Consider the following 20,253-nt stretch of genomic DNA (forward strand, 5'->3'; position numbering starts at 1 on the left):
AAAATCTATCAGTAACAGTTGCAAGATAGATGGTATTACCCTGTCTCATGACTGCATTCATATTGAAGCCTGTTAGGATGTCCATCTCTCAATTGTTGCCAGGATACAGTGGATGTATCAAAATAATGAAATAAATGTCTTGGGAATAACATTACTTTCTCTTCCTATCTACACTTTTATTGCAGAAATATATGTGCTTCATTTCCGGAAGTGAAATCCCAAATGTTACTTCATGTGTCCCAACCTTTGCACAGTCTCTAAAGAGGAAAGTGGAGGATTCCATAGCTGTCCAGAATTGTTAGCCCCACCCAACCCTCTGCCCAATAGCAGTCGCCACTGGTTGTGGCCTTGTCATTGAGTGCAAAAACACCTATGGCTAAAGCAGTGGACAAGTGGTTAAGACACCTAAAAAGTGCATCTTTTACCAGTGATCATTGCATGTATAACCCCTGTAATGTGGTGGAAGTTATACTGCAGTAAAATAGAACATTCCGGAAAATAACAATATTGTTGCATTAGTACAGAATAACAACAAAGGATTTTGAGTGACATTAACTATAGTTTAATGTGGGATCATATATAATTTGTTTATTTTTGTAATGTGCAATTTGCATTACTCTAGACTTATTAAAATAACATTAAGTGAAAATTGAAAATGTCCCCTATATACAGTATTTATTTTCTAACTTTTATGTATTCCGTATTGTGTGACAGACCAAATATCCTAGTTTGAGCAAGCCAGAATCTTTTTTGTGACCAACCACATTACTAGCACTTTAATGAAAAGACACTAATATTTGCAATTCACACAAGAAAAAGATCTTGATACAAATCACTCACTGAATATACCACTTCCACGAAGGTCTAACTCTTGGATGCCCTGCTCACAGAGGAGTGATAAGACAAGTGACTTGTGAAATGCATTTACTTACCTGATAACATTGTGACTCTCAACAATTCTTCTATATGACATTTTTGTTAATAATTGCTATACTCAAACAATTGTGAATGAATTTGAATTCCTCACGTATCTGCTATTTACCTATACAATATGTTCAGTTTCCTGTGTGTTCTTTTCAAAGAATACTGTATATTTAATTTTTGTTTCAAGACACAAATAAGAGTTTAATAATTCAAACAATTGTACAGACAGTTTCTAGTGTAACATTTAACATACTTAAAGTGGACTGTGTAATCTATACAGTATAAAAGCATACCCTCCAACTGTACCTTTTTGGCAGGTACAGTACCGTTTTTTATGGTCTGTACCAGCCAAAAGGGGGCTTTGTACCGGATTCAGTGTCTCACTATTCCTATAGACTACTATGGCAGTGCCATGGGCACACGCCCCTTTATCAATGGCCACACATCCTTTTCCTAATATGTACCGATTTCTTGTTCTACGATGTTGGAGGGTATGTAAATGTCAGACATGGGAATTGTACTAGAATTACTAGTCTGACATCTAATCCTTGCTGATTGCTATATTTAATAATTCTGTTGGATATTAACTAATACAGGTTGAGTATCCCTTATCCAAAATGCTTGGGACCAGAAGAATTTTGGATATCGGATTTTTCCGTATTTTGGAATAATTGCATACCATAATGAGATATCATGGTGATGGGACCTAAGTCTAAGCACATAATGCATTTATATTTCATATACACCTTATACACACAGCCTAAAGGTCATTTTAGCCAATATTTTTAATAACTTTGTGCAGTAAACAATGTGTGTGTACATTCACACAATTAATTTATGTTTTATATACACCTTATACACACAGCCTGAAGGTCATTTAATACAATAATGTTAATAACTTTGTGTATTAAACAAAGTTTGTGTACATTGAGCCACAGAAAACAAAGGTTTCACTATCTCACTCTCACTCAAAAAATTCCGTATTTTGGAATATTCCGTATTTCAGAATATTCGGATATGGGATACTCAACCTGTATACATTATAAACAACCTGTTCACACAGAACCAAAAGTCACAGGGGTAAATTTAGCCTATTTGGGTTGGCCAGTAATTAGAAATCAATGGGCATCACTTGTGTGTTTGGGGGGGGGGGGGGGGGGGAGTCAAAAAATATTTAATATACTAAGCATCATTTTATGTGGTGTTTTGAAAACCACTGTTGATGTTCTTCGGTATCTGAACCCCGAACCCACTGTTATCCAACGGTAGTCCCGCTGCCAAAAATACCACAAAAATGGGTTTAGAAGCACTGCATGGATCCTTAGGTACAGGTATGTTTTTGTTTTGTTTTTCTCTACCAAGATACCGTGGATTCCTACACCGAAGTTGACCCTATTGAATTTGTAGGTAATAAAGGTTGGAATTACGGTGTATGAGGGAGGGTTTTTTTCTGTATATACTTTACTCACACTGTCTGTGTCATGCAATTAGGTTTTTTTTTTACAGGCGCATAACAGTTGCCAGCTGTCCCAGACAGCAAGGGCATGCTGGCACTTATGGTTCTACAATGTCTTTACTGTAAATTTGATAGAGGGGTAAGTGTATGCAGAGGTCGGTCTGTGAACCCGCAGTAGCCAGGCAACAATTTTTGGGGGGTGTTTTTGGGCTCAAACCCCACCTACAGATGAGTCCCTGCTCTTTATTGGCACTAGTTGCAGCAATCACAGGTCGATTGCCGTGACTATTGTGGATGCTGCCGGGCGGGTGCATGGACAACAGACAGAGTGAATGCATTTTCATCTATATGTGAATAAGGTCCTCTATGTTTTTGCCACAATTTTGAACTTAGTTAATTTCAATCCCATGAGCATTAGCGTTTCTACAGTACAATGGGTGCAATGTGTGCAGTGCACACAGGCCCCTGGGTCCAGAGGGCCCACACTGCACCCATGTTTTATTACCTACCTTTCTGGAGTCCCATGTCCGTGCTACAGCTGCAGTAAACATCACTGGCAAAATGGGCGTCGGGCATGTGTAGTAGTGATTAGTCTCCAGGACATGGTGAGTGCCATGCTTCCGGAGAACTGCACATGCGCAGTAGACTCTAGCACAATGCCAGAGTCTACTGCACAGTGGAGAGGAGGGGGCTCACACGGAGTCTGCACATGGGCCCACTCCTCTGTTAAAATGCCCCTGTCCATGAGAACACCTCAATCATGCTGAAATTGTAAATTCAGTGCTTAGTAAATTCCCACCAAAGTCTTCTTGGCTACATATAGAGACTGATGAATGCACAAAGGAAGGTTGAGTGCTTTGGAAAAATGTTCTAAATAATTTTTAGATACATAATTTGGCCTTCTGATTAGGACCACTTTTATGAATTTTTATATTAATATTCATGTTTGTAAATTCTCCTGTAAAATAAACAACACCATTTTTAAAATTTTGTCTCTTGCATTAAAGTTACATTTTAAATGTAAAAATCACAGACAAAATCATAGAAGTTAGAATTTATTTTACTATCCTACTTTTTAAAAAGACTTTTTGAAACGTACAATTTAGAGAGTAAAATTTTCATAAAGTATTTATGAATTTGATTTTAAATGAAACCTTTTCATTATGTCACCTTTTTTTTATAATTTTCTACATCATCTCAATAATCATAATTCATGTATATTTCTTAACGTAAATAGATACACATATTCTTTGTAATACTGCAACTCAAAAATTGATTATAACTAAGGCTAAAGCAGCTTGTAAGGCCATCCTTAAAACATGGAACTATTCAGTTGCGCCTACTCTGTCAGCCTTTAAAGTAATTTTTTTATGGTTTCAGAATGCATTGGGCAGAGGTGGTCTTGGATAAAACAAATCTAAGACAGATAAGTTTTTCAATATGTGGGAAAGCTTTATAGACACCATATCTCCCGAAACTAGGGGTCAAATTCATAAAAAGCCTACACAAGTGGTTCCCAAACTTTTTTGAATCATGGCACCCAAGAGTATCATAATTCTTTTCACGGCACCCCTAGGTTTACGTTTCTTATTGAGAAATTTAGAAAGAAATATTAAATTCTATAAATTGTGTTGTAATTTGAATTGTTCCTGGACCACCAAACCAAGGTACCTCTGCAAGTGTCCTGAGGCACCCCAGGCACACTGCACACAGTTTGAGAACCACTGGCTTACACTATACCTCCGTGTACTTGACTCGAGAGATGGCAAGGAATCCTCCTATTCTATTTTATTGTAAAAGATGGAGCTCTTTCTTTTTATTTTATTTTATTATTATTGTATTAACATGGGAGAGATTTACCCGCAGGGTGTGTGTGTGGGGGGGCTGGTACGACAGACGGAACATTTTACTTTTATGTTTGAGTTTATTTAATTCTGATATATTGTAATTTTTCTTTGTGGAGACATTTTGTGCCACTTGTCATCTTATTGATCACTGTTCATACGTGCCTCCTGCAATAACACATTGTTATATTTGTAACTGACATTTTTATTGTTTTATGGTCTTTTGGAAAATTGTTCTTTTCTACTGTATAACTGCACTGTATATTTTGTTATATGTGTAATGCTTCAATAAAAAAAAAGACTGAAAAAAAAATTGGGATACACCTACTTTAGAGGGACTGCAGGCACACCTGGCAATGTAGATTTAGAAACGAGCGACAGAGTGCACGCTACTTTCACTTTAGGCATTTTCCAGTAGCGTTGGTATTAAATTAGCCATGAGAGAGAAGGGACTTGGGACCAATGTCGGACTGGGGCATGAAGGGCCTACCGGGGGAATGCAGTGGCAGGAGTCTATCCATGCATAGGGGTGTGGTCAGCCACCACATTGGTTTACCTAACCATTAGAGACTGCATGGACTGGGGCCCTTGATATATATATACAGTCAATATTGCCAGTGCATGCATGATAATGTAGCACAGTGGTGGCCAACCTGTGGCTCTTGAGCCTCATGCGGCTCTTTCTTTATTCAAATGTGGCTCCCGACACTCGAAGTCACGTGACCGCAACAGATCCAGAAACTGCTGCACTCCAGCCAGACAGGCAGCAGCACTACGGAGACTGAGAACTGAGAGAGCCAGATACTAGAGGTGAGACACCCACTGTCAAACAAAGGACAAAGGAGAGTGCTGGCAGGACTGACACATGAGGTAGCTGGCTGAAGTGACACAGTAGGGTATGTGGAAGTGGCTTTTTAAATGTATTTTATGTTGGATCTGGCTTTTTAAATGTATTTTATACCAGAGGCGTGGCCTAGCAGCCACAGGGCCGCACCCCATTTTTGCATGTGCGCCTTTGGCTTGATGTCGGCTCTTTGACGTGCCTAACAAGATTTTTTGGCTCTTTGTTTCTGACTGGTTGGCCAACCCTGATGTAGCAGATTAATAACAGCAATGCATGATAGAAAATACACCATAGTCCTGTGCATTATAATGGAACATATGCATAATGTATAATTCAAGTGCACAGTCTGGAACCTCTTCCCTAGAGGAGGAGGTGGGGCCCCCAGGCAGTAGGGCCCACCAGGGGTTTACACTGAACCCCTGTGGGCCAGTCCGACCCTGCTTGGGACTCTTGTTACTGCACAATGCCTATTTGTGTGTTTAAATGTTATAATCACATGGATATTTACAGTATGTGCATGTAAATCAGCGTAAGTCCACTGACCCTCTAAACACCAATAAAAAACAGCCCCTTTGTGTGTAAAACAAAGTTACTCTATGGCCACCCACTAACCAAATAATGCTACCACAAATCATTCCGCACCACCCCATGAATCAATGTTAAATCTCTCGTTTTTACATGTAGGTGCGATATGATGGGCATTCAGTAAGTGTGTCTAACCTACTTTTAGTTACAAATGTCTTTATCTATTCAAGCTCTCTCATTATGCAAGTCTCATAGATGCAACCATCTGTGTGTGAAGATCCAGACACAACAGGAGTGTTTGTGCATAAATTGTCACAACATCACAATATGACATAGACCCACAATATTGCACATTCATATGCAACTGTGTATGTCAAATAAGGCATGCAAAATTGGACAATTTCTTTTTTTTATTATTATTATTATTATTATTATTATTATTATTTTCTTTATTTTGATTTCCTTTTCTTTCATATTTAATAATAATTTTTACCACGGTGGTTCATAAAAGCAAAAAATTACCTAATCTAGATCTTCCTTGCCAGCAATGCTAGAGATTATTACCAGTTGTACACTACTTTAAGTTCAGTACTAGGACACAAACAGGTGTTCAATATTCTTGAAGCAGGGGCGTTTCTACAGAGGAGGGGGCCCGTGTGCACCTCCGAGTGGGCCCCTTCCTCTGAACGGCGCTGTAGACTCCGGCTTTGTGCCGGAGTCTACTGCGCATGCGCAGGTCTCCGGAAACGTGGCGCCCACCATGATTCGGAGACCAATTTGGCTACCGCACAAAAATTCCTCTTCATATTTACTGAAAAAGTACAAAGTATGTAGGATAGATGTACAGTGAGCAACAGAGGAGAGGATGGAGGTGATAGGGGAGGAGTCATGTTGTGCAACTGCTTATCCTCTGGGAGGTGGGGAATTTGTATTTGACATGAATTGAGACAACTTTAAAGTTGCCTAAGTTAGCAATGCAAAACCACTGCACAACCACCATTTTTTTCTATGCAACTCACCGCAAATCACCATCCCAATTTTTTTCTTTAAAAAGACACAAAGTGATGGATACAGTACATTAACCTGCACTTCCACAAATCACAGGTTAACCTACTGACAAAAAATGGCCAATAAAAGTTGGTTTGACAAGCTACAGTATATAGTTGAAATGGCAGCTATCTTGCAAGGTCGGATTGGCCCACAGGGGGACAAAGGAAATCCCTGATAGGCTTGGGGACCCCACCACAGTGACTTGTGGTGAGGTGAGGTGAGGCCGAGCCTTTCCTGTCATACTCCAGTATGAGTTTTGACTATATAAATTATCTAAAAAATACAAAGTATATGTTATAAATATCTTCTTTGTACTATTCTAGTCATTTTTATAGTGAAAACGTTAGAGTAAAAAGTCTATGACAGGAGAGGCAATGCCTCTCCTGCCTATCTTTTCCACACATCTCTGATCAAAACTCACCACATTTCCAGCAGTATATACTGCTGCACCTGTGTATAATGCCCATATATACCCTTGGGCTCATATATTGTGTATAAATCTGGCTCTGGTACTAACAAGTGCCTCCTCAGCCATTTACCTCACCGCACATCTCTGCCCCACCCCTTCCTCTACAGTCTGGCGACTGTGTACCCATATTATACATTGCTACTCTATCAGAGGGCTGGTTACCCGGTAGAGAACATGGATGATCATGGCTGCTTGATTGTTTCTATAGAAAACAGTGGTTGGTTTAACAGAGTCCATCAGGGCTGTTTCTAGACAATTTGGCACCCAGAGCAAACAGTAAAAAAAATGCGCACGCACACACACACACACACACACACACACACAAACACACACACACCCATATTTTGCGTGCGCTGACATATCACGCGTTCCCGACGAGGGGATATGGCCTCAATAAAATTGGAATGGCCTTACAGGAAAAGACTACCTTACACCTCAGGTTTTGACCTTGCACCGGGCCTCGACCGCCACAAGAAAGAAAAATATTCCACCATATTAAGCCCCACACAGTAATGCCCCTTACACCATATTATGCAACATTCCACAATGCCTGTGATACATTATGCCCTACAGTAAGGCTGCTAATTACTTTTAAATTACCTGCTCATTGCTAGGGGTTTCATGCTCTGGGTTCCATGCTCATTGCCAGGAGTTTCATGCTCTAGATTCCATGGTCGTTGCCAAGGGTTTCATGCTCTGGGTTCCATGCTCACTGCCAGGGGTTTCATGCTCTAGGTCTCATGCTCATTGCCAGAGGTCTAATGCTTGTTACCAGAGGTGTAATGCTCATTGCTAGGGGTTTCATGCGCTGGGTGTCATGCTCATTGCAACAGGTGTAATGGACATTTCCAGGAGTTTCATGCTCTGGGTGTCATGCTTGTTGACAAGGGTGTGTAATGCTCGTTGCCAAGGATTTTTATGCTCTGGGTGTCATGCTTGTTGCCAGCATGTAATGCTTGTTGCCAGGGGTTTCATGGTCTGGGAGTCAAGCTCGTTGCCAGGGGTGTGTATTGCTCATAGCCAGGGGCGTGTAATGCTCGTTGCCAGGGGTGAAATCCTCATTGGTGCCAGCACTGCTATTACCTGCTCCCCTTCCTCCCGCCCATAGTACTCCACTTGCTGGGTGGAGTTTTGCGAAATGACGCTATTGCATCATGATGTCACGAAGCAACCGCGTCATTTTGCAAAACTCCGCCCATCGAGCAGAGTACTATGGGCAGGAGGAGGGGGAGCAGGTAATACCAGACAGCAGGTGTCACGGTAGGCTCCCCGTTCGATTGCATGGCTTGCCCGCCAGTAGAAACGGCACTGGAGCCCATTATTCATGTCTCTTCATGTAATTCCAGACAGAATCGATGATGTTGAGATCAGGGCTCTGCGGGCACCATATCATCACTTCCAGTGGCGTCACATGCCGGGTGCAGGGGGTACAGCCCACACTCGGGTGTCACCCTTGGAAGGTGTGGCCAGGGCCGTAACTAGGTGTGTGCGGAGGGGGCACTGCTCGTAGCGCTGCAGGGGAGGGGTCGCTGTTGGTGGCACTCAGTAACCCAAGTCATTTCTTGTAGGACTCAGACTTAGATAAGTGAGTCTGCACATATGCAAACAGCAGTGCATTCACAGAACCCAAAGGAATAAATTAGCATATGTGAACTGTGAAAACAAAAAGCTTGCTAGGACATCCCCGTATCCCCATATCACATGGGCAGTCCCTGCATATGTTCTTTATAAATACTGCGAAATAAAAATGCGAAATAGAGAAAAGTATGTCCAAATACAAATCTGGTTTATTAAATAGAATAATCTCTGTATAGTAGCATGTGAATATTTGCTACTGTTTAGCCATAACCATCAATGATCAAGGGTTCTACTGTATATAAAAAAAAGAAAAATGGAACAAAGAAAAACAATAGTTGCTCTTCGCATTTTGGGGGTCATTCCGAGTTAATCGCTAGCTGCATTTGTTCGCTGTGCAGCGCTCAGGCCAAAAAACTGCACTTCTGTACATGCATATGCGGCGCAATGCGCGTCGTACTATTACAATGAACGTTGTAGTTTCACACAAGGTCTAGCGAAGCTTTTCAGTCACACTGCTGGCCGCAGAGTGATTGACAGGAAGTGGGCGTTTCTGGGTGTCAACTGACCGTTTTCAGGGAGTGTTCAGAAAAACACAGGCGTGCCAGGAAAACCGCAGGCGTGGCTGGCCGAACGCAGGGTGTGTTTGTGACGTCGAAACAGGAACTGAATAGTCTGAAGTGATCGCAAGCGCTGAGTAGGTCTGAAGCTACTCTGAAACTGCACAAAATTATTTTGTAGCCGCTCTATGATCCTTTCGTTCGCACTTCTGCTAAGCTAAAATACACTCCCAGTGGGAGGCGGCATAGTGTTTGCACGGCTGCTAAAAACTGCTAGCGAGTGATCAACTCGGAATGACCACCTTTGTCACATGTATAATTCCTGAAGTGTCAGGACAGCCCTTGTGGGACAGGGTTGTCCTGATGAGGAGATATCGCACATCTTTCGCATTTGCGAAATATGCTTGAATGCTCTGTACTTGATTGCTAGCCGACCAAGAGAGTGGGAGCTGCGGTGGAAGTGGCATTTCTAGGCAATTTGGCTCTCAGTGCGAACAGTAAAAAATACGCCCCCCCCCCCTTCCCATAGACATTCAAAATGCACCCCACCCCCATTAGATATTTAAAAAATTGGTCCCGTTGAGAGGGGCATGGCCTCACTAAATGGGCGTGGTCTCACTTAAAATGGGAGAGGTCTCACAAAAAATGGGAGTGGCCTCACAGGAAAAGACTACTTACACCCCAGTTTTGACCCTGCAACAGGCCTCGGCCACCACAGGAATAAAAAAAATGCCACCATAGTCAGCTCCACACAGTCAGGGCTGGCTCCAGACCTACTAGCACCCTGAGCGAGAAATTTTGATGCGCCCTGTAATGTGCTCCTGGGAAAGTGGGCGTGGCCTCGCAACTTTATATCAAACTATAAATATATTGTTACCCCCACCTCTACACACACAATTAGCAGCCTTACACATAATGCCCCCAGTAGTGTTCCTTACATATAATGTACCCAGTCTAGTGTCAGATACACATAATGACACCAGTAGAGTGCCAGATACACATACACACCCAATAGTGCAGTGCCAGATACACATATGTCCCAATAGTACCAGATACACATGCCCCCAGTAGTGCAGTGCCAGATACACATATGCCCCCAGTAGAGCCAGATACACATATGCCCACAATAGTGCCATGCCAGATACACATAATATGCCCCAACAGTGCCATGCCAGATACACATAATATGCCCCCGCAGTGCCATGAAACATACAAATATGCCCCCACAGTGCCATGCCACATACAAATAATATGCCCCCACAGTATCAGATACGCATATGCCCCCACAGTGCCAGATACGCATATGCCCCCACAGTACCAGATACGCATATGCCCCAAGTGCCAGATATGCATATGCCCCCAGTGACAGATACACATATGCCCCCAGTACCAGATACACATATGCCCCCAGTGCCAGATGCATGTATGCACCCAGTGCCAATTACACATATGTCCCCAATGCCAATTACACATATGCCCCCAGTGCCAATTACACATATGCCCCCAGTGCCGGAAACACATATGCCCATAAACACAAATCTCCGGTTTCTGCTGAATACACCGCCGTAGGCCCAGGCTGCATCCTTCCAAGCACCGCTTACTCCGAGTCCCCGATGCTCCTGGCCCCCAGATTGCTGTTAGTTGGCATGCCAACTGTCGGACTGGGCAGAGATCGGGATTCCGGCATCAGTATAGCGACCGTCAGGATCCTGACCGCTGGTCACATAACTACATCCCTGTCAAACATATGGGGTAGACCTACCGACTGTCAACCTAATTATCCACACCCAGTGAAACATAGAGAAATAATTGATTTCTCCACACTTTTCATGTAAGAAAAAACAAAATGATGGCTTTCTTCTGTTAAAATGCCGGAGAAAAGCCATTGTTCTATTTATTAAATAGATCCCAAAGAATCTTTCTACTATACCTAATGTTACATATACTACACTATTCCCAATGTTTCATATACTACACTATTCCTAATGTTACATATACTACACTATTCCTAATGTTACATATACTACACTATTCCTAATGTTACGTATACTACACCATTCCCAATGTTACGTATACTACACTATTCCCAATGTTACGTATACTACACTATTCCTAATGTTACATATACTACACTATTCCCAATGTTACATATACTACACTATACCCAGTGTCGCACTGGGGCATAAAGGGCCCACCGGGGAAATGCAGTGGTAGGGGTCCATGTTTAGGGGTGTGGTTAGTCTCCAGAGGGGGTGTGGTCAGCCACCACATTGGTTTGCCTAAGCATAAGAGAGTGATTGGTCTGGGCCCCTTGATAAATAAATATATATATATATATATATATATATATATATATATAGTGAATACTGCTAGTGCATGCATGATAACGTACCAGATTAAAAACAGCAATGCACTGTAGAAAATATACCATAGTTAGGTGCAGTATAAAGTAACATATGTATCATTTAATTGCACAGTCTGGGACCTGATCCCTAAAGGAGCAGGTGGGGCCCACCGGTGGTTTCCCCTGTACCCCTGTGGGCCAGTCCAACCCTGACTATACCTAAGGTTACATATACTACACTATACCTAAGGTTACATATACTACACTATTCCTAATGTTACATACAGTATACTACACTATTCCCAATGTTACGTATACTACACATATTCCCAATGTTACATATAATATAATATTCCTACTGTTTACATTACATGATGTTAAGTACAGTATTTAGCATTTATATTATACCACTTTAGCAATATGCTGAGTGAAACTTATTGTCACATTAGAATTGCCAGTCATTAGTGAATGTGTTATTTTAGCATTAGGCAATTAGCGACACATTATGCATTATTCCCTGAAACTGGGCTGTAATTGGGTTTCTCTACCAACAAACTGCTGGGCTGTGCTCGGGGTCTATTTGCAGTCACTTAGGAGGAAACAGCCCGCAGTGTTTCTCACAGCACTCACCCAAACCTTCATTCTAATACCCCACCACTGTGCACAATGACTTAAAAGGCACCCGCATAATGAGGGCTATCAGTGCCTATGTACATACATGAGAGAGGTGTGTCACACTCACACATGGAAAACAAACAGTAGAAAGAGCAAACACAGCAGAGAAGTGGGTAAATGCAAAGAGGAGAGTGTGGGAGTCAGTGTGCGGCTCCCCCTATACACATTACAGCCTGCACACAATGCATTGACCAGCCCACTAGACTTTATTCACATGTGGATGGAGGAACATTTCTTATAACGCTGCTGTGCTGCCAGAGGAGAGCTCCCAGAGGAGAAGCAGCGACCAATCCTTCTCTGATTATAGTCAGCGGCAGCCTCCTCCCACTGCCTGCATCTGCATACAAAATGAGGGCGCCTCCTGCAAGGGAGCATCTGATCATCAGTCTGTGGCCAGCTCTGGTGCTGCAAGGTGCAGGGAGCCAGACCCTATAACAGCAGCAATCTGCATGTAGCCTGCGAGAGGCTGAGGCTGCCTTCCTCCATCCAGCATCCCCTCCGCCTGCAGTCTGCACAGGACCACAAGTAACAGCACAGCTTGTCCCTGGGTATCCTCCTATCCCCGGTCCACCAACCATGTGCCACAAGTCCTGCTACTTCTTCCTCCTCGCCCTGCTGGCATCTGACTGCATGGACTCAGTGAGAGGCTTGTTCCCATTTGGGCAGCCTGAATTCTCCTATAAGAGGAGCAACTGCAAGCCCATCCCGGCTACCCTGTTACTGTGCCATGACATAGAGTACCCCAACATGAGGCTCCCCAACCTCTTGGGTCACGAGACCATGAAGGAGGTCTTGCAGCAGGCGTCCTCCTGGATCCCCCTCATCCAGAAACAGTGCCACCGCGACACCAAGAAGTTTCTCTGCTCCCTCTTCGCCCCCGTCTGCATCGATGACTTGGATGAGACCATCAAGCCTTGCCGGTCCTTGTGCGAGCAGGTGAAGGACAGCTGCGCCCCGGTCATGTCTGCATTTGGCTTCCCCTGGCCAGACATGCTGGACTGCAGCCGCTTTCCCCAGGACAATGACTTGTGCATCCCACCGGCCAGCAATGACTACGTGGTGCCAGCCACCAGGGAAGGTAATACATTCTGCTGCTAGCATCATTCTATATAACATCATGTAGCGTGCTTTACTATGCATATATGTGCTGCACTGCTGCTGCTTGTGCCATATATAGATTTAAACAAGTAGATATTGTAATACTAGTATGAGCTTTGCACACATTCAATACAATGTCTGTATCTGCTGGCCCTGATGTGTAGATTCGCAGTATACATTGGCACCCTGGGAGCAAAGTTTACATTTATTGGAGGTGCTCACATTACAGCTACCATATGACTAACACATGCTATGCATACACAAGACTGCTGGCTGCACAAATATTGGAGTGCTCCAGTACCCACAGAGCTCCTATGGTTTCCACTATAAAATGGAATTATGCGAAATCCGGAACAGTCCGGATTCCGGAATGCCAGATCGGGCCAGCTACCTGTGGAGCTCTCTGTGCATGTCTCCCTGCACTGTTTGCTGTGTGACAGCTGTCACATACACAGGGACGGGCACAGAGAGTTCCACAGTCGCTGTAAGTAGCCGGTCTGCAGTCTGGACCGTTCCGGCCGTGCTGCTCCCATTCCCTCTGCCTGAGTGGAGCAGCTGCAGGTCTGGAACAGGCTGTAACATCTCCCTTTACCATTTGCTGTGTGTCATACACTGGGACATGCACAGAGAGCTCCACAGCAGCACAGGGTCGCTGCAGGGAGCCGGTTCGGAGTTCCGGAGTCCGGACCGTTCCGGCTGTCAGCCAATCCCCTATAAAATAGCTTTACCCATTGTAATTACATACTGAATTGCTGTTAAACTGTCCTGATTAAGAACATTGGAGCATAAGAAGTATTTTCTGGAAGTTATGGGAAATAGGCTACTATACAACTGCTTCATACGTTGCAACACAAGAAGACACTCAATTTTATTGGCATAGAGTGTAACAATGTTAATGGATACAACTCTAATTTGGTTCATGTGTGACCAACAAACAATGAGGGCACACCAGTGAACATTTTCAGTGTCCCTTGCTCTAAAGGTGCGTACACACGGTGTGATGTGTGCTTATGATTTTGACTATATAGTCAAAATAGTAAGAAAAGTTAGAACATTGTACCGTGTGTACACAGCTTATGATACCGATGCGCGCTCCCGTGGGGTCGGTATCGCAAGAAAAAATAGATTGTGCAGGCATGACAATTTTGACTATATTGCATACAATCTAGTTTCTAGTATAGTCAAAATTGCACCGTGTGTGTAGTCAATATCGGTGGTTCTGGGCTCTGGGGAGTTCAAAAGAAATCACAAAGTCATCATCAGCCTTTAGACAGAATCGGTGCGTTTGTATGAACCTTAAGAGAAAATGTCCTCAGCAATTTGTTCCTGTGCCAAAAAAGTGAGCTTCCCTGGCAGAGATTTCTCCTGATCTGAGTTTGTTATTTTACTGAACAAAGAATAAATACAAATTAGGAAAATATTTACAAAAATAGCTGTCACTGTATTTCATAGAATACCATGAAAATATAAGGTAAGCTATTGATAAAGGGAAATGCAAGTGTCTTTTAAATTCAGCATTCCGGAATTGCAGGAGAAAGCATCCTGATGTTTAGCGCCACCTGCTGTCAGTAAAATATTACCCACCTTCATGATCTCTTCTCTGTTCACATTGCAGCGCCAAAAGTTTGTGACGCTTGTAAAACCAGCACTGAGGATGACAATGACATTGTAGAGAACCTCTGCAAAAATGATTTTGGTAAGAACGCTCCAAATAATATGTATTACCTTTTACTGTGTGACACTGCTTATCAATATACTGTAATACTTAGCAGTTTAGGATTCTGCAGGGTGCCATTGCCAGCTAGGTTTTGTCAAGCTGTTATTTCATGCTGTGCCTTATTATTAACATTTATGTATATAGCGCAAACATACTATGTAACGATTTACAATTGTAGCCAACACAGTTATAATACAAGACTTACTATTAGGGGACAGTCAAAGCGGCAGTATAAAAGCGTATACAAAGATTAGCTCTGCCTGCTAAATAGTGGAATATAAGAAACATAAATATGTTTGCATATTATATTTAAAGGTACATAAAATGAGAAAAATATTAGATGATGAGTGCAAATTGTGGAACTGATTTCCATTCACAAATAAACTCCTCGGAAAATTTTGACAGACAATGACATTAATCTATGTTGAATTATTGGTGGTAAGACAAATGAAGCAGCCTTATGTTAAAAGAGACCCATTTTCTTAGCTTTCCAGTATAATTTGTTATTGTAACATGATTGACTGACTGTGCAGCCTGTTTGGATATAATCGGCGTACCTTGCAATTAGGATATAGATGTGAATTGACGTGAGATTGGAGTATTTTATAAACATAGCTTTTAAGCTTTTCACTATGTCCTATAAAACAGGAAACAAAAGCTATTGGTAACATAAATCAGCTACTTTTCAAACTAAGGATTGGGGGCACCCCCCAAAAAAACACAGCCATAACCTTTACAGCTGCGGAGCAGATTAATGATGTTAGATGTTGATTAGTTGGATGCGAATGATAAAATTTGTCTATGATTGAGTTATAGTGCAGCCATAACTTATGTACAATTGTAGGGCTTGTAAGGAACAGCACGGCCTTGGGTGTACAGGATATTAATCTTGACAAAATCAAAACAAGCTGGCATTTTAATGCAGAAACACATACAAAGAAGAATTACAGCAACCGGCTAGTTTAAATACTCAGACAATTAAATTTCCATAGTAATTATAATGCTGTAATGGCATAAAACTTGCAGACAGGATTTCAGACCATGCAACAAATACTTTAGTCATGTTGTATTTTCTGGGAACTAAATTGAGACCCGCTGTGTACTGTACACCAGCCATAAAATGATCATTTTCAAGAGTTAACAGTCACAGTCATACAGAAAGACATCAGATAATTTTACTGACCTTTTCAATGTATATATACAGTATTACTGGTCACTGATATATATAGCTTTTAAATAAATCTAAAATTAAAAACTTGTATAGTAAAATGCAATTTAGCTAGGTCATTTTCAGTTACAGCCTAAAGAATAAAAGTAGTTTATTACCACTGCATGTTAATAGTTATAACATAGAAATAATAAGGTAGCCTACATTTGGATTACTTGAGTTTTAGAACAACTGATAACCATGATTTGAAATAAAATTAAAAAAATACTTCACACAGATTCTGTATAATCTAAAGCCAACACACTGCTCTCTGTTTGGAGATCAAGAGATTCTGCAGCAGCTGAAATTAAGGGTGTCTCTTGTCATCTCTTTATGAGCTGCAGACAGCTGAGCTAATGGGCTGATAGCTGAGCTAGTAAATATTTTCTTCTGTGTAGTTTAATACGTGTCCTCTCTATGGCATTCCACTTCTGAAAAGCTAAAGTGCATACACCGAGTAAACTGTGAATCAAAACAGTGTACTGATATTTAAATTAGAATGGCTGAAGCTAATTATTTAAATCTGTGAATTTTATTATTGCTGTATGTTTTTATAATTAGTGTCTCAGCAGTGCTTGGCCCAACAAAGGGTGGAGGGATCCAACAAATAAAGAAATAATCAATTCATATGCAAAGACCCAATGTCAAAATAATGATAGTGGCTTCTCTGGACCTTTAACGATGCCTCATTCTCTTCAGAAAGTGAGAGGAGTCGGATGTATAACTCACCGTACCTGACACACAGCACCCATAACTTGTCATTTGCTAATGGTGTGATCTAAAATAAAGCAGTTTCAGATTTTAACCATTATTATTTTCAAGTTCTATACTTGTTTAGAAGAGAATGGAGTGATAGTCACAAAGTATTTCTGCTGCAGATCTGTAAAATAGGTTAACCTATACAGAAAGTGAAAGGTGCCAGTCATTACCTAATACACATTTTGCACACCAGCTTCCTATTTATATCTAAAGTGCTGTCATATTACTGTATAGTTTATCATATTACTGTATATTGTTGTGTGACGCTGACTCCACAAATAAATTAGTAATACAGTTCCAAATTACTTCTGTTTAATGAATGAATCAGATGTATATCCAGACTCACAAGACGGTACGTTAAGTGAATAACTAGACTTGTCCCTAAAAACACTGTGGGGGCTAAGACATAAGGCTTTGACATAAAGTGACTTAAATGCCCTTTGTGGTTTAAAAATGGAGCCACCTGCTGCAATTGTGTCAGGGCCTGACAGTTTCATTAGCAGCACATCCCACCTCATATTGACTTGTCTGAGTACTAATAGGCCTGTCTCTCTCAATCTTCTTCTCCCCCATCTCTCCCCTCTCCTCCCCCTCTCTTTGGCCTCATTAGCCTTGAAGATAAAAGTGAAGGAGATCGCCTACATCAATGGGGACACTAAAATCATCCCGGAGACAAAGAGCAAAACCATTTACAAACTAAATGGGGTGACAGAGAGGGATTTGAAGAAGACTGTGCTTTGGCTCAAAGATGGACTACAGTGTACCTGCGACGAGATGAATGACATCAACGCTCCTTATCTAGTGATGGGACAAAAACTCGGAGGGGAGCTGGTCATCACCTCTGTGAAGCGGTGGCAGAAAGGCCAACGGGAGTTTAAAAGGATCTCTCGCAGCATCCGTAAGCTGCAGTGCTAGTTCTTCCATTAATTAACTCTTTCAGCACTGGGGCTAGTCTTTTGCACCTTTCTCCCTTATTTGGGAACCCATCCTTTCTGAAATATAACACAAAAAAAAAAGGCTGGGGTAATGGCTTTTTATGATTATAATAATTATTATTATTTTTATTATTATTGAAAAAAAACTTGTAAATATTATGAAAACAAAAAAATCCAAATATTTTTTATGATGCCCAAGAATTAAAATCTAGAAAAGTATTTACTAGATGCCCACTCATTGACTGTTCATACATTTTTATTTTTTTGTAACTTTATTTTGCTTTAACTGGATACAGGATTTTTAGTTTGTCAGAGGCGATTACAATTGCAATGTTTCTAAAGTCATGAGTTGACAAGTGTACTTTAAAAAAAATATATATTAACAGTTCTTTTTGTATTTTTTATACTGACAGCTGTTTAGTACTAAAACAAAAGACATTGGGTGATCATTTTATACCAAGGGTTGTGTGCAGGATGAGTACTGAATGTTATCTATGTTCTTTGTTTATAAATTAAACATTATATCACTGTGCAAGTGGAGTTGACAGTAATTGGCAAACTGCTTTATGAAAGGCAAGAAGTTAAGTAATTTCACACCGTAATGATTCTGTTGTGTGATATATTAACAAAAAAAAGAAGAACATGAAGAAATCTCATTAGGTTGCAGTGAGATATTTTTCTTTCCATTGATAGCTTTGGAAAAGTATGTCTGCAAGGCCCTCATTCCGAGTTGATCGCTCGCTAGCTACTTTTAGCAGCCGTGCACATGCATAGTCGCCGCCCACGGGGGAGTGTATTTTTGCTTTGCAAGAGTGCGAACGCCTGTGCAGCCGAATGGTACAAAAACATTTTGTGTAGGACAAGACCAGCCCTGTAGTTACTTATTCTGTGCGATGATTGCTGCGACGAAGGTCCCGGGAATTGACGTCAGATACCCACCCTGCAAACACCTGGACACGCCTGCGTTTTTCCAAACACTCCCAGAAAACAGTCAGTTGACACCCATAAACTCCCACTTCCTGTCAATCTCCTTGCGATCGGCTGTGCGAATGGAATCGTCGCTAGAAGCAGTGCAAAACAACGATGCTCTTCGTACCCGTACGACGCGTGTACACATTGCGGCTCATACGCATGCGTAGTTTTGCCATTTTTTTAAATGATCGCTACGCAGCGAACAACGGCAGCTAGCGATCAACTCGGAATGAGGGCCCATATCAGAATGTATGCTATGTGCCAATGGGAGACATATTGACCAGATATTATGGTAGTTTACAGTGGTCAAGAACATCCGACTTGTGTGCCAACATTACATTTTTTTACATCTTTGCTTTCAGGTGATCCCATCTGTGGTTTTCAGCTTCAGTAAAATCCAAGCTTATCTGTCCATGGTACTTTCATAAAATTCTATCTATTTGAAAAACTGAGCAGGGTCTATTCATGAAGTAGTGAAAAGAGTGGAGAAACGGACCAGTGGAGAAGTTGTCCATAGCAATCAATCGCCTTTCAAGGAAGCCTTTATCAAGTGCATTCTATAAAATGTAAGGGGGGTGCTGATTGGTTGCCATGGGCAACTTCTCCACTGGTCTGTTTCTCCACTCTTTTCACTGCTTCATGAATAGACCCCTAAGAGCTAGATGCGTCATCGCTTGGAGAGTGCTAAAATTGAGAGAGAGAGAAAGTACCAGCCAATCAGCTCTTAACTGTTATTTTTTAAACAGAGCCTGTGACATGGCAGTTAGGAGCTGATTAGCTGGCACTTTTTCTCTCTACATTTTATCACTCTCCAAGCGATGACGCATCTAACCCTAAGGCCCAAATGTATTAAGCCTTAACAAGCGATAAAGTGGAGACGGATAAAGAGAGATAAATAACCAGCCAACCAGCTCATGTTATTTTTCAAACACATCCTCTGACATGGCAGTTAGGAGCTGATTGGCTGGTCATTTATTACTCTTTTTCCATCTCCACTTAATCTCTTGTTAAGGCTTAATACATTTGAGCCAAAGGGCCTTATTCAGATTTGGGCACTGATGCAGCCCGCAGCGCAGTTTGCCTGCATCGGCAAACTGCACACCTCCTGGAAGGATGCAGCTGCAATGTGATTGACAGTGGCGGGCGTTCGTGGGGCAGCGACGCAGTATTGCAGGGTCGTGGCAGGCCGAATGGGGGTGTGCTGGGAGCATTTTCGGGGCAGCTGTGTGACGTCACATGCATCTGCACCGGTTAAAAAAATGGCGGCAGACTGACTTGCTGCCAAGGGTCAACCTTAGT

The 20,253-nt window shown here is 41.9% G+C and overlaps 1 protein-coding gene across 1 annotated transcript; it reads left to right on the top strand.

Annotated features, from left to right (window-relative positions):
- The first annotated feature begins 12,621 nt into the window (after positions 1-12,621).
- On the top strand, positions 12,622-18,517 carry SFRP2 (secreted frizzled related protein 2). Its single transcript, XM_063920518.1, has 3 exons — positions 12,622-13,344; positions 14,980-15,060; positions 17,658-18,517. Exons 1-3 carry the CDS (start codon positions 12,843-12,845, stop codon positions 17,960-17,962), a joined length of 888 nt encoding a protein of 295 aa, XP_063776588.1. The 5' UTR covers positions 12,622-12,842; the 3' UTR covers positions 17,963-18,517.
- Positions 18,518-20,253: the final 1,736 nt, after the last annotated feature.

Source organism: Pseudophryne corroboree, chromosome 1 (assembly GCF_028390025.1).
Source record: "Pseudophryne corroboree isolate aPseCor3 chromosome 1, aPseCor3.hap2, whole genome shotgun sequence".
NCBI classification, from domain to species: Eukaryota; Metazoa; Chordata; class Amphibia; order Anura; family Myobatrachidae; genus Pseudophryne; species Pseudophryne corroboree.